General features: G+C 44.0%; 1 protein-coding gene across 1 annotated transcript in view; it reads right to left on the bottom strand.

Annotated features, from left to right (window-relative positions):
- The window catches only part of CBL (Cbl proto-oncogene), a 61,368-nt gene extending 41,590 nt beyond the window's left edge, over positions 1-19,778 (bottom strand). Inside the window, exons 1-2 of the mRNA XM_054997649.1 lie at positions 19,518-19,778; positions 7,442-7,689 (exon numbers count right to left, since the gene is read on the bottom strand). Coding sequence (XP_054853624.1) covers positions 7,442-7,689; positions 19,518-19,664 — 395 coding nt within the window. The 5' untranslated portion in view covers positions 19,665-19,778. The remainder of the gene's footprint in view (positions 1-7,441; positions 7,690-19,517) is intronic.
- Positions 19,779-25,998: the final 6,220 nt, after the last annotated feature.

The raw sequence follows: 25,998 nt of genomic DNA, 5'->3' as shown, positions 1-25,998 counted from the left end.
GCAATCCCAATCAGAACCAACAAAGTGCCAGGGGTGCACTTGGACACAATACTGTTTGTAGATGGAGGAGCAGGTCGGCACTGTTGCCACAAGCCATTTTTTCCCAATTACCTTTAGTTAAAAAACACCAGCCTCTTTGGGAGCTGATCAGACTGCACTGAAACATACTACCATAACCTTGAGATTATTGCAACACATTCTGTGTGGGGCTGCCCCTGAAGGAAATTCGGAAACAACCACTGGGACAGAATTCAGCAAATGAGCCTCGGAGGACCTTATGAACTTCTCATCAGGGCCTGCTTAAGGGCCAAGGTAAGAACGGAGTACCAAGTGACATCACCCCTTCTGCTGTTTGGCTTTTTAAAAAGGATCTTTAGTTAGGATTCGGTTTCGTTTTCTCAGCCATGCCGGACGCTCCTCTCGGCTGGTCCGGGAGGAAACGACCGGGCACCCTGACCGGGCGGCTGATCCGCAAGGATTAGCCCCCAGGACTCCCAGGGAGGGAGCCAGGGTCCGGTACGCGGCAGGAAGAACTCCCCGAAATCAATGCGGGGGGGGAATTGCCCGTTTGTCCCTATGGAGGCCGGCAGATGTGCGCGGCGCCTCGAGTGCCGCCGGGCAACGAGAAACGGCAAGTAAAAGAAACAGGCGGAAGCCTGTAAACAAGCGACTCCCTTCTGTTTTACAAGCGTTTGTGAAGGAGAGGTTGATCTGAAGAAGACTCGCTCTTCCCCTTCGTTGAGTTCCAGAATTTTGTTGGCGCCCCCCCCCAATGGCAGCAAAGAAGCAAAGTCCCGCTCTCGGTAAGTCAATCTCGGCTACTTTGAAAGGGGAGTCGCTCGAAGAGTTGGTGCGCAGGGCGGTGGTGGAAGCCATAAAACCCTTTGTTGACAAGCTGAATGAAACTGATCAAAGGGTGGGCTTAATTGAAAGCGAGGTGAAAACCATTAAGGCAGCAGCGGGGGGGGCAGAAAAGTCTGCTCTGGAAAGTGCGTCACTTGTGAAGGCTACAAAAAAGGAGCTGAAGTTGGTGGAGAACCAGCTGATCGGGCTACAGGTGGAACGAACGCAGACAATTTTGCGTCTCCAAAACGTGAAAGAGGAGGAAAATGAGGATCTGTGGGATTTGGTCTCAGAACTACTGGCGACACCCGCGAGGACGACTAAAGAAGAGGTTAAAAGCGCCATTTTGGAGGTCCGTCGGGCTTCTTCAAAATATGCAACAAAGCGACAGTTGCCTCGTGAGATCATTATTGACTTTTCATCTAAAAAGATTCGGGACACCATCCTATATAACTCATACAATGCGGATTTGGACTTTATGGGTTTGAAAGTCAAGATTTTGAAGGACGTTCCATTTCTAGTCCGGAAACGGCGTTTTAAATATAAAAAGTTTGCAGCTCTTCTGAGGGACCAGGGAATAAAGTACAAATGGTTATTCCCGGAAGGAATATGGTTCAGATATAAAGATCAGGCCTATAAGATATTATCAGAAGATCAACTAAAGGATTTTGAGAATAAAAACCCAGAACTCTGCTGCACCAAGAACGAAGAAAAGGAGGAGCCGGAGGGGGGGGGGAGGAGGAGAGCATCGCAACAGCAGTTGCACAGAGAGAACTGCGTCCGGGACCTAGAAGGGGGAGGAAAGTTTAATCAGAATTTGAAATGTTTATTCTCTGTATGATTAACCACTCCATCATTATTCTATGGAGCTATTTTTGTATTATGACAGTATGAAGGGAAACATTGAAGTGTAGTGTTTAGTGTTTGTAGTTCATTCCCCCCCCCCTTTTCTTTTTCCACCTCCCTTTGTCCTTTCCCTCTCCCCTTTCCTTGTGATAGTCTGGTGTAGTGTTTTGTAGTTATGAAAATAAAAAAATTTATAAAAAAAAAAGGATCTTTAGTTAGATGTGGTTTTTATATTGTTTCTTTTAGTGGTTTTTAGGATGTTGGTTTAATTATCAATTGTATTTTTGTGTGTCTAGACACTGCTTAGAGATTTTAGGGAATGTGGTAAATAAAAATAATAAATGAACAAAGTGCACCTGAAAACTGAATTCAAATGCAGAGAGGACAGTTCATAAAACTACCACTCTCCTCTGATTTGTCTCTTAATGCATTATGCACCAAGGACCAGAAAAATACAATAAATAGAGGACCATAGTTTATTTGCTTTTTGAAATGGTTGCCTCAAATGTGTTAAATCCTAGTCATCCCTTAAAATAATCTTAGCTAGGAAATTATGAAAAGTTGAATATGCATTTCTTTTTAGCTGCCTGTTATGCGACTTGCCACCCCATTTTAAAATCCCTTCTGAAAACACGAAGGCTGAGAAGACTTGAAAGCTGGAGTTCCCAGTTATTTTCTTCATTACAACAGGTCTCTCTCAACAGCATGCAGTTTTGAGTTTATACCTTGCAACCTAGCAGTCCAAATTCCTTCCTATGGGCAGCCTTTGAATATTCTCTAAGATTCTCTTATCTAATCTAATGCAGAAGTAGGCACCATGCATCTTCTACATTCTGAAGCAGAAGTTTCGTTTGATGGAAGTGATGGGGCTTCTCGTATCAGATAACGGTAGGCTGCCTGAACAATACTTTAGGCTGTTTTTCTTACCCTGCACAAAATTATCAGCTCAGAGTTTTATTTTTATACTTTCGGGACATTCATGCTCTACAAACAATTTAACAGTATGGTTCTTTTGATTAAAAAAAACTTCTACACTATCAGTTTCCTTCCTTGGTAAGATTGTACCTATGCTCTCCACAGAGATTTAGCATTTGCAGCTCTTTCCTGTGTTGATTTGTACCTCTATGCCCTACAGCAAATGACAAACACAAATACTAGCTGAGGCAGCATTCCTACAAGTCTTGATGTGAGGAGAGACAACAAATGTTCCAAGCTCAACACCTTGGCTGCAATCAGAACTTGTGCCAAACATTTCAGCAACATCTCCATGCAGGTCAGGTCATATGTTCTCTGAAAGGAAGGAAAATATTTGATTTACAATTCTAGGACAGCTTATTGTTATACAAGCTCCTTCAACGTTCCATTGTTGAAGCTACTGTTGTGTAAAGAGCCAGATTTTTGCCCTCAGAATCCCTCACACAGCAGCTCAGAAATGTAACGGCATTTGCAGGGGGGAATGGATTCAAATGTCTTCCAGAACACTCTGGCAGATTAATCCATGGGCCACAATGGAGCCATAGTTGATGACCTGGGCATCGCTAACACGGTATCTGAGGGTATTAAGGCTGCAAGGAAACTAGAAAGGGGGGGGAGTTGCCTCACACAATGAATTCAGCAAAGGTTTTATTCCTCCACACCTGCTATATCTGCTCCACAGTGTACACAAGAGCTGTTTAGGATGCTGATTGGCACTGGAGCCAACCCCAGACAACCCAAAGATAGTAATCTACAGCCCACTGTGGAAGATTGCTACAGGTTCATGATTATGCAGACTTGAAATGGACATATAAATAAAAATAAGTTTTGGATAATGCATCTCTAAAGACCTCAAACCACGATTTGGCGGGGGCGGGGGGGGGGGAGAGAATATACTAAACCATAAACAATGAGCCAACTGTCATTTCCACAGAATTTCTTCCCACTAATTCTATCACAGCAAGCAAAAGAAACTAATGTAAGTCTAGAAATAAAACAAAACTCTTGAGAGTATGTAATACTGGGAAGGATTTAACTGCCACAAAGAATGGTTGCTAAACATTGGATTCTGGGAAGTAGGTGATAGAAACGTTTAAAATACACTTTGAAGGTAAGATTTATGGTTTTTTAGAATACAGTGTTTTAGAATCCCTACAATCAGGGCTCAATTTGAGGGGAAACGCACAGGAACGCAGTTCCAGTAGTTCTCCAAAAAGGTTACATGTCAGGTGGCCCCGCCCACCTGATTTTTGGCCATTTGGGGCCCGTTTTGGCCTGGATCGGGGCTGAAACAGCCCAATTCGGGCCCAAAATGGCCAGGATCAGACCCAAAACAGCAAGGATTGGTCCCAAAATGGCCAGGATTGGGCCTCTGACAGGTGGTGGATCACTCTCCTGCTCAGCAGCAGCCCAATCCTGGCCATTTTGGGCCCCTTTTCGGCCATTTTCAGCCCCTTTTTGCCATTTTGGGCCCAATTTTGGCCCTGAATGGCCAAGATCGGGTCCAAAACAGCCAGGATAGGTGATGTCAGGGGGTGGGGCAAATGAGTTATGCTAATGAGTTATGCTAATGAGTTCCTGCAGCTCTTTTTCTACGAAATGACCCCTGCCTACAATCAACTGAAGACAAAGACTTTATTTTAGTCACTAGAAAACCCATAGTCCTACTCGGAGCTGCAAGATGAGGAAGCATAATCTTCTTTGTGTGTACAAACACTAACTTTCCTCGACATGCATACTTTTTAGCCACAGTCTTCTCCCCATCCTCCAAATCATACTCCTGTTGTTATCATGAAGCCTCTATCTCCAACTGTGAAATCTCTTCCTAAGACTGCCTCTCTCCTTCACAAGAGGAGTTAAGGAGCAGAGGTTACCACAGGGGGGGGAAAGTCCTCCATTGTTGTGCACAGCACACACATTACCCTCATGTAAAGGTCATTGGTCTAATATGCATAAAGGTAAAGAGTCTCTCACTGTCTCAACTTGCTGAATATACTTTCCTGCTACTAAATTTTGATCAAGTTTGCGTACAATGAATGCTCATCAAATTTCTCTGCATTCCAGCAATCTCTTTTTTTTCTCCTTTTCCTCATGCAAAAGTACTCAGCAAACACACAAGGGAAAATGCTTGAATATTGGTTTGACAAACAAAATAAAGTGCTGATCTGACCAGAATAGCTTAGTATGCATAATTCCAGATGCGCCTGGAGCCCTGAGACCATCTACCTTTGTCCTTCGAAGCTTAAGGAGGAGAAGGCAACAAGAATGCTATTATTATGGGACAGGGAGATAACTGGCCACAGCCAGCGTGCAGCCTATTCCCTAGACTTGTTACGAAAAGGCAAAGTAGTATCTATAGTCTGATAGAATTCTGAAAGGGGAGTTTGGCACTGGCCATTTAACGCCTCTTACATTTGCCTGTAGTGTGCATACTAGTAATTCACACACAAGAATTATGAAATCTGCTCCAAATCATGCAAGAGTTCAACAGCACAGCCACCCCCACTCCCCACATACAGGAAGCAGTGATTGCTTAATTTATAAAATGAAAAATGGCAGGAATCTGAAATAGAACTCTGCAGATGAAAGTGAAAGTCAGTTCACACTTGACATTCTTGGTTCAAAACAAGGAATGGTCACTAAACATATCTCAACTTGTGAAAAATTTCTACTATTCACTAAGAGAAAATATTGCCGTTATATTCTGGACACCTACCCACACAGCAATAAGCATATAAGGTTCCTCCTAACCTCCACAGACAGTTACAGGGATACATTTGGGAGCAGTTGCATTGTTCCTATAAGCATGGTGCTAGAACCATTCACATGGCTTCCCATACTATATATAGAACCAGCATGCTGTTTTCCCAACTATATTACTACTGGTGGTCCCTTGCCCCAAGGAGGTCTGCCTTGCCTCGACCAGGACCAGGGGTTTCTTGGTCCTGGCTCCAACCTGATGGAACTCTCTTGTCCGTGAAGACGGGATTTGCTATCTTTCCGCTTGGCCTGCAAGACCGAGCTATTCTACCCGACGTATGATGGTAGAGGCAGACAGGCCATCCAATCGGCCTCCAGCCATTGCCAGGGCCGGCGCCTCCATTGAGGCAGGTCCGGCAACCGCCTCCAGCGCTGAGGCACCAGAGGGGGCGGCACCAGGGGCGAGGGTGCATACTGCGGAGCTGGTGGCAGCAGCATGCAGGCGGCTGAGCAGAAGGGATGGGAAGTCATCCGTGCACCACCCTGGCCGCCTGCCACACCTGGCCCACAGCTACTGCAGCCTCCCAGCCCTCCCATGCTGCAGCCGCCAGCATGTAACCCCGGCCAGGAGCACCAGCCGTGGGCCAGGCGTGGCAGGCATCCAGGGTGGCATGCAGAGCAACGGAGGAGGAGGGCAGGGAGGACACACACACACCTCCCCAGCCATCTGCCGTGCCTGGCTGGGAGTGCACGCCAGCGGCGGTAGTGCGGGGCAGCCCACCCGCCAGGTGCGTGTGTGCTTTGCACGCGCGCACACATACGCGCATGAGGGGGCAGGAGCAGACCTGAAGCTGCCCCCGGCCTCCGGTGCCAGAAACCCTGGCGCCAGCCCTGGCCATTGCTGTCCATCGGTAGCTGGCCCCCTGGCCCCATAAGCTCTGTTCCAATGGGTTGTGCAACTACGTGAGCTGCTGTTTTTAAGTAATCTGTATTATAGGTTTTATCTTGTTTTTATGCTACCATGTTTTATTCTAATATTATGATATACGTTGTGCTCCGCTCTGAGCCAGCTCGTGGGGAGAGCAGGTTATAAATATAATTAAATAAAAATGAAATATACTCTACAATATGAGGGATGTGTCAACTATTCCGTGTTAGGAATATCTACCTTAGTTCTAGTATCAAAAACTCAGTAGGATGGTTGGAAGCATACCTTGGTCTCACCTTGTCATACTTTATTGCAGGGCACTAAAGTATCTTTTGCTATGTTAAGAACAAGCAGAAACTTACCTTGAACAGTATGCACAGTGAAAACAACGTTTGACCTACTGCTTCTACTGTCTTTCATAATGCTTTTGGTCTGTGATTGTGGGGGAAAGAGGACATAAAGGACATGATTTTTGAACTGCATGCAAAATAGGGATGCAGGGTAGATGCAAACTTGGCCCAGAAGAAAAGAGGAAGGGTGGGGTATGGAAAAGGGAATCATCATCCATCTACTTATTTCCTTTCTACCACAATGTTTGAAATTATTTTTGTTTCTCTCCTCCCTGGACCAAGCCAATTACTACCTGATACCAAGTTCTGCGGGGAGAGATGTGAAACTTTATGACACAATGTTTTGAATCCATGACAGGGTAGAACTCAGCCCTCCGTCTACTAAATGGAGTTAAACTGACCTACTTTACAGGGTTGTTGTAAAGTCTGAGATAATATACATGATATGCTTTAAACACCAAAGCACCACTTAAATTCTAAGTAGTATTATAGGAATATTCTTCAATATTAATCAGTTTGTAAACTGTGTACAAAAACACATTTATGCAAAATATGGTCATGACAATCTCCCAAGCCCTTTTCCCCCAGTTCCAATTCTTAAGATATCACGTCATCGAAAGTGATGCAACACTATGAAGACAGAGAACTCAACTCGTATTCATGACTGGCGGAGGACAAATATTATTTGTAGGAAGAAATGAGGAATACAAGATAATCTAAGAAGTGTTTAAATAAGGTTATAAGGGTGACTCCTCAGTGCACATTTTGGTTTTGATATACCAGTAAGAAACTGCATTACCTAGGCTGGGAATTCTCTTCATACATTCTCTCTTTTCCTTCTTTAAAGAGACTGATGGTCTGCTTTGTCTTTTTCATTAAGTTCTCCATGAACACTCTGAAGTATTCATTCTCTCCTAAAGTCTCCATCTTCCCCTCATAGCGTGACAGGATGGTTCGCAGGTGCTGATATGTGTCAGGGAGCAGGTCTAAAATGTAGGGTGGGCTGTTCTTTAGTGCCAGCTTGGGGCTCTGACACAAACGCACAACCTGGAAAAAATGTAAAAGCAAACATAAGTAAATGTAAGATTTAGAAGATGACATCTTTTTAACTGTAATCAAGGGACTCACAATCGAGATGTCAAAGTGCTGAACTGAATTATCAGAAGCCACAAAACTCATTACCCACTTTGAATGCTGTAACCTAGAATGTTACAGATTTTTAATTGCAAAAACTAACCTTTCACATCCAAGCCATACATCTTATTTACCTTGAGACATAGGATAAGAGTTTAATCTTAAATAGCCTAGCTGCTGTATTGTCCAAGATATTAATCAATAATCAAAAACATCATTAGTGAAGTAAGGTCCACAACAAACTTTAGGACATTTTAATTACGTCCCATCAAAAATAATAATAATGAGTTCACAAAGCAGCCATGAATAGGGAATGAAGAGACAGGTGGAGATTTATAATCTCTCTTTGGCTTCATATAATCAACAATAATCGGTCACCAGAATAAAGATCTCCTCCTAGGTTCCGTAGATGGCCTGGCACTTTGAGCAAAGAAGGAAGAAAGAAAAAACAGACGTGTGGTCACTGAGGAGGAAGCACAGGCAGTCCACAATTCTTCCCTCACCTCGTCTCAAACAGCAAGCAGCCCTATAAGGTTCAAGAGGAACCAAAGTGCATCACATGTACATTTGGACAAGTGTTACGCCACGCAAGGATGACATTCAGCCGTCTGCATATGCTGCTGAATAGACCAGTACACAGAAGAAGGGAAGAATGGCATTGAAGCAAGCAATGGCTAGAGATGGGATCAAGGACTGCGGCTGAGCAAAGCAAGGTATTCATGACCACCATTAGGTAATATTTGGGCAACCAAAGATGACAGCAAGCCTTTCAACATGTTGGGGAGAAAAGTAGGATAAATTAAGTGAATACATACATACATAAAATATAAAAAGGTTTACTGCAATCAAGTCCAGAGCCAAAAATTCTGATGAAAACACAGCTCAACGGCAACTCTGTCAGTCACAAGCAACACTGAAACATCAACAGTCCAGTATCCATGTTACCGCAACAAATATGTGAGAGTTTACATGTCTGAAAACAAAGTATTCCTGCAGATTCCAAACAGTGAGATTAGGACCTTCAGGCACTTTCTACCACGTGATCCCCTCATGTAACATTCTAGGGTACAGCTTTCACCCTAACACATGTAACAACAACTTCAGTGGGTCCCTCATAACAACTCAGAAATATCTTGGTGGTTACAATTAGCAAGGCACTTTTTTGATCGCAGCTAAACAATATTGCTCAGAAAGTCTAATAAAAATGAAGACTATGTTTTTCTAAAACAGTGACAAAAATAAAACAGGAAATCCTTAAGAACCACATGATACTTCTTGACACGGTGGACAACCTGGTGACAATCCAAACTGTGAGGCTTGCACACAAGTTTCCAGGATGATACAATACACACGCAAGCATTTATTTTTACTGATATGGAGTTAAAAAACAAAACTACCACAGAACAATAGACCGCCAAATACTGCAAGGCTTGTGATTCACCAGAAAGTATTAATGGCACTTGGCACCTAAAACTATCCAAGAGGAAATGGATCTGCGGAAATATATATTATTTATATCAAATACCGCTCTACAATACTGACAAGCAGATCATGTTCCCTATGGACAGAGCTGATTCTTATCCAAAATACTGTGATTCTTTATTCAGAGATTTCCAGGCTTTTTTTAGGATGTACATATAGTACTAAACTGTGTATTATTCAATTTTCACAGCTCCCTATGACCACAAAGTTTCTACTGTGCATTAGAAAAATCTACCCCCAAAACTGACTGGAAAACACCAATATACCAATCAAAGAGACCTGTCTAGTGGTGACAGCAGTGAACACCACAAATAGTAAATTATTTGCATTCTGTGGTCTGCTCCACCTTTTAATAAAGATGAAGTCCAACTAGGCTTCCCCTAAGAGCTTGGGCAAATGTTAGCAAGTGTGATCTCCTGCTCATCATTTGTTTCTCAACCAAGAAGAAACTGAATCATATCAACTACAATCAGAGCTCATTTTGAGGGGGAACATGCAGGAATGCAGTTCCGGTAGTTCTCCAAAGAGGTCACATGTCAGGTGGCCCTGCCCTCTGATTTTTGGCCATTTTCGCCCCCTTTTGGCCTGGATTGGTCCCCAAATGGCCAGGATCAGGCCTCTGACAGGTGGTGGATCGCTCTCCTGCTCAGCAACGGCCCAATTCTGACCATTTTGGGCCCCTTTTCAGCCATGTTCGGCCCCTTTTTGCCATTTTGGGCCTAATTTCAGCCCTGAATGGCCAGGATTGGGTCCAAAACAGCCAGGATAGGTGAGGTCAGGGGGCATGGCATATGCAAATCAGTTATGCTAATGACACACTTCCGGCGATGGCAAGGGGTGTGGCATATGCTAATGAGTTATGCTAATGAGTTCCTGCAGCTCTTTTTCTACAAAATGACCCCCAATTACAATTCACCCCTTCCCTAAGGGGTGTACTTCATAAACATCATGACCAGGATCCAAATAATTGCAAACCTAGTTCCATGCAGCCAATGGAACTCTGGGTTTCAGAGAGTAGCTGCCCATGATGTATGACCAAGTCTCTTTCCTAAAAAACATCTGATTTGGGATAGTGGTCTGCAGTTCAAAGCTGAGAAGTCCCACTGAGTATATGGCAAACTTTTTGTGTGCCTGGTATCACTTCTGGACCCCAGCCAATATGTGGATCCCAGTTCAGCAGTACTAGGTACACAGGATATACCAGTGCACAGTGCCTCCTGAAGTTACAATAGATAATGCCCCAACATGATAGCAAAACTATGCTTTCTTGATAACTGAGGTATCAAGTGGTCACAGAACATGTAGACAGGTTCTTTCCCCCCCCCCCCAGTGTACTACAAACAGCAACATTTTTTTCCTGTAGGTCAACTTGGTAATTTCAACAAATCCAAAAAACAAATATGAATGACTGTAGTTGGCATTATACAAGAAAATCATATGAAATCCAAAACAAAGAACAGACATCTCCTAGATCCGATGCAGTGAGAATGGCACACAGTTAAAAAAGTCTCCAGATAAGTAGCCAGCAGACTGAATAGCTATTACATATTTCTCTTTTTAAGAATTTTGTTTTCATATGGCCTCTATTAAACTTTGAATACCCCCCAAAATGTACCCTCTAAATAGTTAATGGACAAGAAAGACAGGGAAGTATTATTAAAATAAAGTGTTAAATAAATGTGTTCAATTTTTCCAGCAACCACTTCCAAAAGTAGCAGGCCCATAACCCCCTATTTCTTTTAAACCATCTCCAAAATGGTAGATAAGCATTCTTCACAAACGGACCATATAATAGAGAAACAAAAATATTTATGTTTTATTTAGCTCCCTTCACATGCAGATCACCACCAGTGTTAAAAGGAATGTTCATAGCTCTGGGAAACCAGCAGAGTACATCACACACTGTATTCATTCTTGCATTCGGCTTCTGAGCTGATTACTACTAAAGAACTAATGGTTCCAAAAGGCAAAAACACTTCACACTAAGCATGAACTATTTATAACAGACTATAACAAAGTTTGTATCATTATTTTCCTTTTTACAAAAATCTCTCCTACCAATCTTCATGTCCTCCCAAAATGGAAGTCGGAACAAAAACAGAGGAAGATTAGTATTTCAGTTTAATTTGGAAGAGAAGGCAAAATGGATTTTCATAGGCTTTTGCATTTTCAAAATAATGATATTTAGCTGTTTTAAAAAAGCAAACACAGCTAATGATTTAAGTTCCTCTCTCATAGTTTAAGGATATTGAACAGAAAAGAGGAAAAGGCAATTATGTGTTGACATCCAACTTTATGCATACCACAAAGTTCACTATGAACTATAAACGTTCATCATGACTCAATGAACCAGTTGGTTGGAAGAGCTATTGAAGTTAATGTTTTCTAGTGTCACGCAATCTCCCAAACACATTACATTTCTTTAAAAGAAAATTCTTCGGAAACAGGCAATTTTGAGGTGTTTCCACTTCAAGAAAAAAGGCACTCACCAATGACTTTCTCCAGACCAGACATACCACTTGGCCACCTATCAACCAGCACCTCTCCATGGTGTCCATTAAACTCATAGCTTAGTTTCAACTACACCAACTACGCTGTGCCCTGAAAAGAAATTTAATAATGCCAATAACTTAGCATAAACCCACACAAGTATCCACTAACCGTGGATATTCTGACCATAGCCTAGTATGTGATTTCTCCAAATTATCACCCATTCAAAATTAGCTAGATTTTCTATACCCAGATCTCAAATATGACATGTGCAAGCCTTCTGTGCAAGACTTCTGCCTTATTATTCTGCAATTTATATTTCAACTCAAAACTGTATAATTGTCACATGTGTCACCTTCAATCAAAAAAGCTGCAAATTGTCAGGTTATATTTTATGCAGTAATAAGACTGTTACGTGTAACATGAAGAATACTACTAGCAAGACAAAGTCACTGATACCAGTTCCCCTTAATAAAATATATAGGATGGCTACAGACAGAACTAAAATAACTTGTTTACTATGCTATCCTGCAAGCAGACAAAGTACAACAGCATTTATCAGCACAAAGCCACAAAAGTTTGATATAACCTGCACCCCACAGAGGCCTTTCCTGTTATCAGCATTTTACATAGCAGGAGCAACATTTCAAAGCCTCTCATCTCATGAGCTAGCCCAAATGCATACAGTATCTACACACCAACACAACCACCACTAGAGGAACAAAGAGTACTAATGTACAGGTACTGCATGTATATGGACTGAGGCTTTTTCACCATGTTTTTTTTACTGATACAACACATAAGCATACATGGCTCTTTTCCAAGTTTCATAAGCAAAGAGAGATGACCCTACCTCTAAAGAGCTTACAGTCTAGCTACAATGTTACACTAATATAAGCAGGCATTTTTTTTAGCATGTTGGCTCTTATGTTTAAATGGAGAACATAACTTGCTCATAGAAAACAAATTAAATTTCAATTGACTGCCACCAACATATCCTAGGCCACATATAAAAATGTAATGTTAAAGCAACTGACATGCCACAATTGTATCAAAATAATTTGCTTAGACCTCATATATTATAGAAGGACAAGTACATGAAGGTACAATTTAAAACTACCCATGCATACTTTCATAAACCCAAATTAAGAACCGTGAATTACTATAAGGAAAGTATTAAAATATAAATCCTAAATATATTTACTTCCATGTTTCTGAGTTAGATCCTATGGTATGTGGTTCAGAGGCTGCAGCCTTAGGTCTTTTTAATAACACACCCATTCTATACTGAGCCCAGGAAGTTAGTCTGTTGATTATAAAATGTTCTGGACAGGGCTTTTTTTCTGGGGAAAGAGGTGGTGGAACTCAGTGGGTTGCCCTCAGAGAAAATGGTCACATGGCTGGTGGCCCCGCCCCCTGATCTCCCGACAGAGGGGAGTTGAGATGGCCCTCAGAGGGCAATCTAAACTCCCCACTGTCTGAAGATCAGGGGGCGGGGCCACTGGCCATGTGACCATTTTCAAGAGGTTCCAGAACTCTGTTCCCCCGCGTTCCTGCTGAAAAAAAGCCCTGGTTCTGGAACATGAATTGTTGCTAAAGAGGGGGAGAGTGTAAAAATTAGGGCAAAAACAAAAGACAGAGCTCAGCTAACACTGTTAACATTTGCTGCAGTTTTAAAGGTATGAAGATCAAAGGAAGTGAGGATGGATAGGCCTGCAACATCCCTTTGAACTCAGAGGCACTCCGGGAAAGCAAGCGTGAGCTAGAGAACAGGGTGCAGCGTTAATGCCCCTAGCACTACACGCAAATACAAATAGTAAGGGAGGGAAATACAATCACACCAAAAATTATTAAAGTGATGGGTAGGCACGCACACACTTGGTTAAGAAATTTAAGAGGCATGTTGAAGTATACCACCATTGGGCATCTTGTTCATATTCCAAGTCAGGCCCCATGACATCCCACCAAGGAACCTGGGGGATTATAATTATGTGAGGCGACTAGGAATCCTTGCCTTTACAGAACTACAATTCCCAAGCTCTCTTGAAAAAGCTAGAGCAGTTGAATTAGATTGAAACCAGACCGAAGTTTATTTATGGCGTAAACATCGCCATTTTTCTGTTCCCCTTTTGCTGTTTCCATCCTGAGAGCTAGGGATCTCAGAGCCAACAAGGTACTTTTCATTAACACATAAAATGCTTCAGTATCAACCCTTTGAGCTTATAAAGATGATCCTGAAACTTGCCAGCAGTGTGCCATAACTAGGTTAATGGCAACATCTCCTGGTCATCTCAGCTTGATGCAAAAGAACTCAGCTAGCAAGGGAATTGTTAACCTGCCAGTCACACTTCCCATTTTTATTAAGCAATGGCAATGCAAAGCAGCTGTGGTAGCAATCATTCCTGCTGAACAAATTCTTCTTCCCTAATTTAGGAAAGCAAACAAGGTTATTTCCAACATAACAAGGTAGATAGGTGAGCTGAGCACTGTATGCAATGCTTCGGGGAGGTGAAAACATCCTATTGACAATGGAAACACACCTCTTCCCACCAGCAGATAAGACTTTAAGAAAGCCTGAAACCCACATAATTAACATAGCAATCCTATGCACACTTGCTTAGCAGTGTCCCACTGAACACTATGGGATACGTTCAATCAAACATGCAGATTCAGGCTGCACATCACACAAACCATACATGATGCAGGATTAGATACCATGCCATTTATTTGAGTGCTAATGTTGTTGAATTCTATTTTACAAGTATCTCAGAACATCCTGCTGATTTAATGCTACAGTGGAGATTTCCTGATAATCCTAAAAGAGTGCTTCTCAAATTTATCAACAGTCCTGCTTCAGAGCTTTCTAGATGGCCTCTTGATCCAGCCCAAAAGCTTTATGCACAGTTCACTTCCCTTTCTAGATCCAAAGAAAAACATTAACTGAGCAATGCAAATCTATGTATAGCGAAGAAAGAGGAAGGAGAGATGGTGAGCATAAGCTTTAACAGCAAAATGGTGTGTACATAGCAATGCAAGTCATTATTTTCCTGAAGGAAAAAATAACTGATAACACACGACAGGAACATTTACAGGAAGCTTTCAAGAACACCACCATTGTTTCTATCTTTCATTTTTACCCAGCACTAAGATATTTCTAAACTCAGCTACCTCAGTCCCATGTAAATCTGATCTTTCCACTCACCCATGTACTTAAGCAAGCTGTAAAATAATGCCATACTACTCTTTAAGGGCACAGGTATTTCCCTAAGAGGGTTCTATATCCTCTGAAAAGGAGCAGTACTGCTTACTTCTTACTGTACAGCCTGAGACAGTGTACCATACTAAATTATGAGGGAGTCCTTTATCTTCGTGACATTAACATTCTTATTTTATTGTTGTTATTTATTTATAGTCCACTTTTCTCACTAAGATCCAAGGCAGATTACATACTGCAAGTGAATACAATATAATCAATAGCTAGGACATTTATAGAGCAAAAATACAGTATGATCAACAGTTAACATATTCAACGAAAACAGATAAAATAGGGTATGGCTGCTGCAAATCTGAAAAACAGCATAAAGAATAATATACAGATGAAACCTTTCTGAATTAAAGTGTAAGTAATTAACATGACATCTTTACCAAAGTTGAACTATCCAGTAGGAGCATATATATATCAGCAGACAATACCCAATAGCCTAGTCCAGGGGTGGGCAATTGTTTTGGCTCGGGGGCCACTTTGTGGGAGCGGAGGTTAGCAGAGGGCCGCACCTTTTAAAATGATTGCATTCATTAGTTAACTTTGCATTTCAGAAAAGGTATAAATTGTATCATAAAAATCGATAAATATAAATTAAATAAAATAATGGTAGTTTTATTCAATTTATTTATTGTGCTAATTTCATATCACCTATAGCTGCAAGCACATTTAATTTTAGAATCAGTTTAATGAGACAAATGTACCCTATCACACTTTTCTACTGTCTTGGCGGGCCACAAAAAACTCTGTAGCGGGCCGCAATTTGCCCACCCCTGGCCTAGTCTATAGTCCCAAAAAGCATCATCAGCTTTATTAGCTAAAAGGTCTCACAATAGCATATCTCATTCATCTAGCTAAAAGATATGTTTAACGTTACTTTTAATCTCTGTTCTCCATCTACCAACGCTGAGTGACACATGGGGTCTATCAGATCATCTACTCCAATATCCGAAGTTCAACATTAGTCATTAACTGAAGCTTCAAAGGAGAAAGCATCCAGTGAATTCATCTCTTGGACTGAAAGACTGAAGAATACAAACTTCTTAAAGAACTGTAAAATCTTGAACGTACCTTAAGGCTCCATCTTCCTTTAGCTTATGACAAATGGGCATGTTTGCCAGGTAGGATTATGAAAACATTCAAGATAACATAACTGTGCTTCCTTGGTACTCCAAGCCATGGTATCACTGCAAATAGCTTCCAGCCTATCATGACATTTGGGCTTCACATTCATAAAACTAGGAGCAAAACAGCAAGACTAGCTCTTCCAGAATATACTGCCCAAGAGCCTACACAAGCAGGCCCACTTTTGCTGCTGCTGTCCTTCATTTCTAAGAATCTAATTCTGAACAGCTTTTTTCCAAAGTCTCCTCCTGCTCAATTCCCTTTAACATCCGGTAAGATGAACACCATGGTTACGGGTCCCTCTAATTCCACCTGCCTCCTCCACCCACCACCTACCTATTTTTAGGACCTTCTCCATTTTTGTCTCCCTGTGTCACTCTCTCAAATATCTCAACAAATGCACATATGCTTATGAGCTTTGTCTCAACCTCCAGATTGCAACCGCTGATTGTATCAGTGACAGCCTGTCTCTCCACATTTTACTATTTGGCAACATGATAACAAAACTGCCAAACTACTTGAACCTGAGGCACTTTGAAGACCTGTCCCACTTCATCATCAGTGAATTTACTATTATTTTGCTCCTCTTGATCAGGAAATCTTAACAAGTGTCCATGATTTTGTATATTAACTTAAAAGAAAGCCACTGAACATAGGTGTAAACTATGCAACTGGATTGCTAGCAACTGAGCTATTCGTCAAGCCAGCCAAACCCATCACCCTTGCCCCTAAATAACTATAACATCTATCCCCCTACAAAAACTGACAACACATTCTATCTTCAAGTTCCTGCTCAGCCCAACAACCCAAAATGCCACCAACTCTGTCTTGCAGATTCCAAACCAAACCAGGCCTTTCCTCAAACCCCACATCTTTAATCTTGCCCTACCCTGACTTCCCAACAGCTTATATCCCCTCCCCACAACTTTTAGTTGCTACTCAGCTGGATGCCTAGGACCTTCCCATAACATCTCCCTCCCGAAGACTGCCCCAGACTATTGAGTTCAGTCTCTGCCCTCATCAGTGCTCTAAGTTCACTTATTTGCATTCATCCTATGTTATCTTTACCTCCTTTTGTTCACCACCCCAATCTGAGATCCAGTGTGCCGTAGCAGTTAGAGTATCGGACTAGAAACCAAGAGACCTGGGTTAAAATCTCCATTCTGCTATGGAAGATTGCTGAGTGACCTTGGACTAGTGACTTGCTCTCAACCTAACCTATTTCACAGGTTTGTTGCGAGGATAAAATGGAGGAAAAGAGAACAATGTAAGTAACCTAACCCCCTATTGGGGAGAAAGAGTGGGGGGAAATGAAGTGAATAAGTAACAATACAAAATGAGAGCAAGTGCTGCAGGGAAGAACCCCATCTTTTGTTTGGCATCACAGCGCAGAGCACCAACATATGCTGATGGTGGTATATTAATATATTGTAGACCATCTTGAACACCTTCTGGAATAGCAACTGACACACTTCATTTCCCAGACCATACTAAATATCTGTGCCCATCAAGTCAACACACTTCCACCCCACTATTTACTCCCTTTTCCAAACACTTCCCCCCCCCGCCGCTTCCTCTCACAAATTCCAGCCCAGATCACCCTACCAGCCTCAGCCTTAAAAACATAAAGAGTAGCCTTGCTGGATCAGCATCCTGCTTCCAACACTAGCCAAAGAGAAGGCACAGAGGAACCCATGAACAGGGCCCTCTGGTCTTCTCCTGCAAATTGCTCCCCAGTATCTGACATCTGGAAGCATCCTGCCATTCAGTTATTGTGCCTAGAAATCAACAACAAACTAAATCCTTCATAAACCTGTCCAAGCCCCTTTTAAATCTGAGTCCTTTTTAAACAAAAGAGAGAATCCACCCAGACCCTGTCTCCTCCTGTCTCTAACAGCACATCAACAGAGTATGTCACAGGAACTCACAAATATCTTGGGGGGATAATTATATTAATGATTAAAATTGTATCATTATAAAATGTTAATAATATGTAATATTAGTAATATTGGCTTTATTTATTTATGCCATTTACCCATCAGTCCATCCACCCTCCCCACTTAATCTACAGTGGCAGGGCCTCACCAGAGCATCCAGCCCCGCCCCGCCCCCACCTCCAGGATCACCAGCTCTGGGTTGCAAAACTCCTGGAGTTTTTGAGGGTGGAGCCTGGGGAGGGTGGGGTTAGGAGAAGAAGGGCCACCATAGAGTTTAATGCTGCCCTGCCCACCCTCCAAAGAAGTCAATTTCTCCAGGGAAACTGGCTTCTGTGGCCTGGAGATTAATTGTAATTCTAGGATATCTCCAGCCACCACCTGGAGGTTGGCAGCCATCTCCCAACATACAATCTTAGGACCAGGGCTGTTCTACCCAGGGCCATCCACTCCTGAACCCATGATCCCTGTTTCCGTCACTTTTGCTTCCCTCTTGCCCTTCCAGATGACTTGCACCAAGATCCTTGGACACCAACCCCACCCACCCCTTCAGCCTACTGCCCTCATGCCCAGCCCAGATCACCCAGCCTCACCCCTATGGCACCCCTGCCTTCTATTACTATTTTGTTAACACCCAGAGTCCCCCTTTCCTTTTAAATCCCTCCCCACCTCCAAACACACAACTCCAGCTTCTTCCCTTCTTTCCTCCCTCAGGTCTCCCCACCCCCACCCCTCTCACTTCCCCATTCTGGTGGTTCCTCTCCACCAGACCCCCAACCCACAAGGCCCCCACCTCACCACCTCCCTACTAGGATTGCCAGCTACAGGTTGGCAAATTCCTGGAGATTTGGGGGGATGGTGTTTGGGGAGAGACCCCACTGGGGTGTGATGACATGGAGCCCCACCTTCCAAAGCAACCATTACGGTTGCCAGCTCTGGGTTGGGAAATTCCTGGAGATCTGGGAGCAGAGCTGGAGAGGGCAGGGTTTGGGGAAAGAACTACAGGGGGCTATAATGCCAGTCTACCCCCGTAAATCTGCCAATAGAGTCGCCAGTTTTGAGATCTGGGGGGAGAGCTGGAGAGGGCAAGGTTTGGGGGAGGAACTGCAGAGGGCTATAACGTCAGAGTCTACCCCTTAAAGCTGTCAACAGGGTTGCCAACTTTGGGTTAGGGAATTCCTGGAGCTCTGGGAGTAGAGCCTGGGGAGAGCAGGGTTTGGGGAGGGGAGTGCCTCAGCAGAGTATAATGCCACAGGGTCCACCTTCCAAAGCAGCCATTTTCTGCAAATGTAGTCTGGCGACCAGGCGTGATTCCAAAAGACCCCCAGGCCCCGCCCTACATGTTCCCGAAGGGCACAAATGCCTGCGGCCGGGAGACCAGCTGCGATTCCGGGAGCTCTCCAGGCCCTACCAGGAGGTTGGCATCCCCGCCCCAGCGAGCCCCGCACCTTGTCCATGAGCTTCCAGCACTTCTCGACCATCTTCTTGTCGACGGCGCCGGGCTGGTGGGGGCCGAGGTGGTGGTGGTGCGGCTGGAAGGCATCCTTCATGAGCCCGATCAGCCCGCCGGGGCCCTTCTTCAGCGGGGCCGACATGGGGGCCTGCGGCGGGGCGGCGGCGGGGCCCGCGCTCGGGGCCCGGAGGCGGCGGGGAGCCAAGGCGTGTCCCTTCCGCCGGGCCGGGCCGCTCCTTCGCCGGCTCGCCGAGCGACTGAGAGGAGGCGGCGGCGGAGGCGGCTCCACGAGCGTCGGGGGCGCGCCCGAGGGGAGAGAGAAGAAGGGGCTGAGGCACCAGCGCGCGCGCCTCCCCGTGACAGGCTCGCGCGAGCCTCCCTCCGCGGAGCGCCCTGATTGGCTGGGGAAGGGGGAGAGGGGCGGGGAGAGGGGCAGTGCCGGCGTCGGCGCGGCTCCCCGCTTCCCTGAGGGAAGGCGCGTTCTGATTGGCCGCGCGTCCTGAGGGGAGGTGCGTTTCGATTGGCCCTCAAACCGGAGGGAGGAAGGGAGGGGGCGAAAGAGCGCGCAAACGTGCGCGTGACTGACGGGAGCTTTAAAAGGCGGCACGCCCGGCTGCTATTGGTCGGCCTTAATCTTGGTACCTATTTCTCCTTTAATTGTCTAGATCAGCTGCGCATGACACAGAGGAAGGCGGCCCTTTGGGCATGCGCAGGATGGCAGTAAGGCAACCGGAGTAGCCATGACAGTTTTGGGCAAGGCTGTCTAGACTTCTATTACAGAGTGAGAACAGGCAAAAGGCTCAAAAAGTATTGCCATCTCGGGAAACACGCTGGATTAATGGTCCTGTATGCATATGCGAATTCTAAGTGGTCCGTATCGGCAAGCACTTTTTTGATGGTCCTGTATGCATATGCAAATTCTAAGTGATTCATATTGGCAAGCACTGCTAATTTTTTTTTTTAAGAAAGGGAGGCACTGTGGCAAAGCCAAAGCAGCTGCAGGCAACCTTCTTTGGGAGTGGTGAATGCCAACCACTGAAGGGGGGGGGCATTGCAGGAAGTGGGCAGAAGTGCAAATGAAAGAGTTGATTGGGGGAGTCTGGAACTCCTTTCAGGCAGTTGTACTGGCATCCAGTTGCATGGGCACAGTTTTCTTTGCAACCTAGGGTAATCCAAAATGCTCCTTATGACTGCAACAGACCTGAAAAGAAAAAATGGAACTGACAAACTGGCCTGCCACCATATGGACAAGGAAGCTAAAGAAATTTCCCTGAATAGGGACACTGAAAAGAAGAAAAAACGGTGGTGGTGGTTCTTTGTTTTGAAATAAGCAATTAAGTAACCGTGGCAACCATGCTCAGCTCTAAGCCCACAGGAGTCCCAGCGGGGGCACCGGTCTGAGCAGGGCAAGGAAGGCCACAACGAGCTGTGTGGCAAAGAGCCAGCCTGCCTCACTCCCACAGGTTTCAGTGGCAAGATCTCTGTTCCTGCTGCAGGCCAATACAACTTCCTCACTGTCAGAGATCAGTATTTGGCAGTGCAAGGACCCTCAATGAAATCCTAAACAGAGTTACTCCAATCTAAGCCTATCAATCTCAGTGGGCTTAAACTGGAGTAACTCTGCTTAGGATTTCTCTGACTGGCTGTCGGAGAAATCCAGATTACCCCCTGAAGAGCTGGAGCGAGAGTGGCCTAACTCATGTACCTTAAGCAGGTGACCCTCACACAGACGACCCCCCTCCACTTCTCTCTCCCCCAACTTCTTTGTCTCCAAACAGACAAACAAAAACCTTTGCTGGCGACATCGAAAGGGAGCAGCACAACACTTCCTTTTCCCCAGCAGCCGCAGAGGCACCCTCTCCTTTGCATAACATCCCCATTGCTGCTATTTCTCACCCTCCACCTGTGGTCTCGACTGCTGGCTACATCAACAGGGGAGCTAATGGTAAATAGTTCTGAAGGGGAGGCCGAGCTGCACTTTGAAGAACCTCTTTCTTGAAGTTGCAAGTAAGCCACTGGGTCATCTAGCCGAGAGCCGTCTACCCTGACTGGCAGCAGCTCTGCAGGGGCCCAGGGCCAGCTTAGGTGAGGTGGCATCAACCATATTTTCTGTCAAGGCAACGGAGCCCTCTGCTATCATCTCTATATGCAATCCATCACTCTTGCCTTCCAGCCTAGCTCTGATACTAGATGCAATATAGCTAAAACAAGATCTCGCTATTATTATTATTCAAACTTCACACAACACAATCAATAATAAATAAAGATCGTGCGTTATCATTGATTGGCCTTGCTGAGCTGATACAAGTTTCCGCCAGAGACCTAAGTATCAGCCAGGTATCGGTGCAATATGTACGCTGTTCCAAGTAACGCCGTCTTTTGCAGTTCTGTAGATGTTATGTCAGAAAGCTGCAGTTTTTCCATATAGTTCCCAGTGCCCCGATGACAATGGGGACTACTGTTATATTCTTCATCCATAGTCAGGGGGTTTCTATTGCCAGATCTCTATATTTAATCATTTATTGTTATTGTTATTAATTTCTCACTCAGCCTTCTGCTACCATCTCTGTATACAATCCATCACTTCAACTTCTCCCTATCCAGCCTAGCTTTGATACTAGACACAATCTAGCTAAAATAAGACCTCACCATTACTACATTCATCATAATCAATAATAATAGTCTGTGTTTCTTCCTGAGACACAAGGTGGATTACACACTGCAAGTGAGCATCACATGAGGAGGAGGGTTGTAATGTTTTGAATGTAGTTTAGTTTGTGTGTATTAATGTGGGGTTGGGGGTGTTGAATATTGGTTACTGTGGGTTTAAATGCAGCTCTGTGAAGTAAGACAGTGACTGGATGGCAGGCGTACCCTAGGGGACAGACAGAGTGAACTGCAGTTTTTAGTCAGAGTGCTGAGGAAAAAGTGATTTTTGTCAGTGAATCTATGGGAAGTTCTGAGAAATTCTGTCTGAGAGCGGAACTACAAGTGACAAAAGGCACAAGTTGGACACTTGTCAGCTTCCTTCAAGTTTTGATGGGAAATGTAGGCATCCTAGTCTTGCAGCTTGGCTCTCTGACTGATGTCCAATGGACTTTTCAACTGTCACTTGTCCAACATTCCGCCAAGCTGCCTACATTTCCCATCAAAACTTGAGGGAAGCTGACAAGAGTCCAATCTGTGCCTTTTGTCACTTGTAGTTCCGCTCTAAGTCAGGCTAACTTGGTGTGAGCCTGAGTCAATCTGTGTGTGTGTGTTATGTGCTGTTAAGTCGCCTCCAACCTATGGTGACCCCATGAATTAAAGACCTCCATAATGTCCTATCATTAACAGACTTGCTCAGATCCTGCAAACTGGAGAACGTGGCTTCTTTTATTGAGTCAAGCCACCTCATTTTAGGTCTTCCTCTTTTCCTACTGCCTTCCGCTTTTCTTAGCATTATTGACTTTTCTAGAGAATCTCATCTTCTCATGATGTGACCAAAGTATGATAGCCTCAGTTTTGTCATTTTAGCTTCTTGGGAAAATTCAAGCTTGATTTGATCTAGAACCCACTTATTTGTCTTTTTGGCCATCCATGGTATCCGCAAAACTCTCCTACAGCACCAGATTTCAAATTTTCTTCCTGTCAGCTTTCTTCACCGTCCAACTTTCACATCCATACATAGTAATGGGGAATACCATAGTTTGGATTATCTTGATCTTGGTCCCTAGAGAGATATCTTTATCTTAGGGATCTCTTCTAGTTCCCTCACAGCCGCTCTTCCAAGTCTCAGTCTTCTTCTGATTTCTTCATTGCAGTCTCCCATTTTGTTGATGAATAAGCCAAGGAATAGAAAATCTTGAACAATTTCAATTTCCTCATTGTCAAGTTTAAAATTGTGTAATTCCTCAGTAGTCACTATCTCAGATAAAAGTTATTCTGTCTAATTCAGTGATTCTGTCCAGGTCAGAATATCCATGCAGAGCCTGAGGGAGCCTGTGTCCGTGTGGAGGAGACACTTATTTTGTGAATGAAGAACTGTGTAGAAAATTAGTCTTTGTGAGTATGTTTGTGAATAACCCTTTCAGAATATATAACTATCTTGAAACCGTCAAGTTTATGAACCTAATCTGAAACCAATATGCTTATCAAAAGTTTGCAATCGTCACATATATGTATTGATAAATAAATTCTACTTTTGGTTAAGAAAGAAAAGGATCCCTTTTTTACCTCACAGCACTGCCCCCCTCCTTGCTGATTGTTCTGTCACACTACCAAATAAGCCTCCTTATAAAACTAGTACTACTAAACAGAAACCAGTTACAATGCTTTTGGTGGTAGCAAAAACCTTTTGGGACACAGAAAGATATGTTACACAAACAAAGTAAAACGCCACAGGTGGTGATAGCCGTGGGACTCAAACCCTGAAAGGAAGGAGTTTTCAAGGCATAAGCCTGGGTAGAGTAGAGGAAGCTTTGTTTATGTGGAGAAGGAGTGTTGGTTGTTGTGACTAGGGTCCTCCTCAGATAAAAAATGCAAGGAGGAGCTGTAGTAAAGGTTCAAGGGCAGGTTTAAAACAAAATCGTTAGACACAAGAAAATGGACGGCCATCTACTTGTCATCTAGTTTGGAGCCTGGGTGAATGTGCACACCCAAATAAGTTCCTCTCAAATACCCAAGTTCTGTCCCCACTTCCAGCCTCCTCCTTATTTCATTAAGTGCAGTAACCTATTTTTGGAATGGGTTCATATGAGACTTACAGTGAAGTCCTAAGCAGAGTTACTCCAGTCTAAGCCCATTGATTTCAATGGGCTTAGACTGAAGTAACTCTACTTAGGATTTAACTGCTACTGGCATTATTATGAGGGTCTAAACAAAAGAACATCACTCATCTTGTCTATAAAATGCAAATTACAGGCTCATGTTGCCTCAATTTACCTCAGTAAGGACTGGAAAAGTTTTAGCCCTCCATCTCCACTCAGTTTTGTTTATTTATTTATTTATATTTTATTTATATTCCACCCTCCCCACATCAGCAGGCTCAGGGCAGATTACAACTAAAATTTAAATTACATATCACAATTTATATGATTTAAAACCATAAAACATTTAAATACCACAGTTAAAATACATGTAATATAAACACAGCGGCACAATGATCTAGCCGACCACCTTTTTAGCCATCTCCAGAGCAATTTGGCAGGGAAATATGTGAGAGATGGAAGGTGTCACTAGTAAGGAGGGCATGTGATGTACCCCCCCAGCTAGGAGGCACTGCTTCGCAGCAACCATATGCCTGACGGAACAGCTCTGTCTTACAGGCCCAGCGGAAAGATAACAAATCCCGCCAGGCCTTGGTCTCATTGGACAGAGCGTTCCACCAGGCTGGGGCCAAGCCTGAAAAGGCCCTGGCCCTGGTCGATGCCAGGTGGGCCTCCCTGGGGCCAGGGATCTTTAACAGATGTTTATCACTGGAACGAAGAGTCCTCTGGGGTTCATATGGGGAGAGGCAGTCCTGCAGATACGCCGGTCCCAGTCCGCATAGGACTTTATAGGTTAATACCAGAACCTTGAGCCTGATTTGGTACTCCACCAGCAACCAGTGCAGCTGACGCAATACCGGCATTGTATGTGCACCCAATGGCAGTCCGGTGATGACCCACGCCGCCGCATTCTTTACCAGCGGTAACCGCCGGATCAGGTTCAGGGAAGCCCAGCGTAGAGTGCGTTACAGTAGTCTAGCCTAGAGGTAACGTTGCCTGTTATTCATACTGGCTCCTCTGCCAGTGAAGATTTAAGGGTTAAAGGCTCTCTCCCTTCCTGGCCTGGCCTTGAGGCAAACCGAGTCTGGACAAATGATTTCAATTTTATGGACTTGACTGAGACCTCCTTTGCTTGAGCCCTCAGAAAGTTGTGTTGTTGTAGACTGTAAAGAGGCATCGTTTGAAAATGGCTGTTGGCCTGGATGTCTCCTGCTGTAGAAATGTTTTCTAAATCAGCTAGTTTGTGTCTGCCCAGAAAATAAATTGACAGTACTGAAAAACCCCACGTTCCTCATTTACAGAATGTTCACGTATATTAGTAAGTTATTGGGCAGTCACTCACTACCTAATCCTGTATCCATGGTGAAGCAAAAATCATGGAGGCCGGAGCACCACACTGCCCCGGTCTCTAGGTCATGAAGGTGCACTGCTTTCTAGAGGAACGAGGCAATTATAATTTTAAAAATTATAATTATGCCGTTAGTTTCTTTCCCCTCTAAAACTCATCTCCCCCGATTCCCACCCCAGAAGCAGCCTGCAATTTCCATTTCAAGAGAATGACAGATAAGAGGAGGAGGGAGAAGGCGGTAGGAAGGATAAATAAGCATCTATGGCAACATGCAATTTGGACTGTTTCACTTGGGAAGGAAGGCACAACACATTCAATCCAAAGGTGGGTTTGTTGTAAGAACTTCAAAATCAGAGAATTCCACAGCCATTGGATGCCCA

This window comes from Eublepharis macularius, chromosome 14 (genome assembly GCF_028583425.1).
Source record: "Eublepharis macularius isolate TG4126 chromosome 14, MPM_Emac_v1.0, whole genome shotgun sequence".
Taxonomy (NCBI): Eukaryota; Metazoa; Chordata; class Lepidosauria; order Squamata; family Eublepharidae; genus Eublepharis; species Eublepharis macularius.
This window is presented reverse-complemented; position numbering and strand designations above follow the sequence as displayed.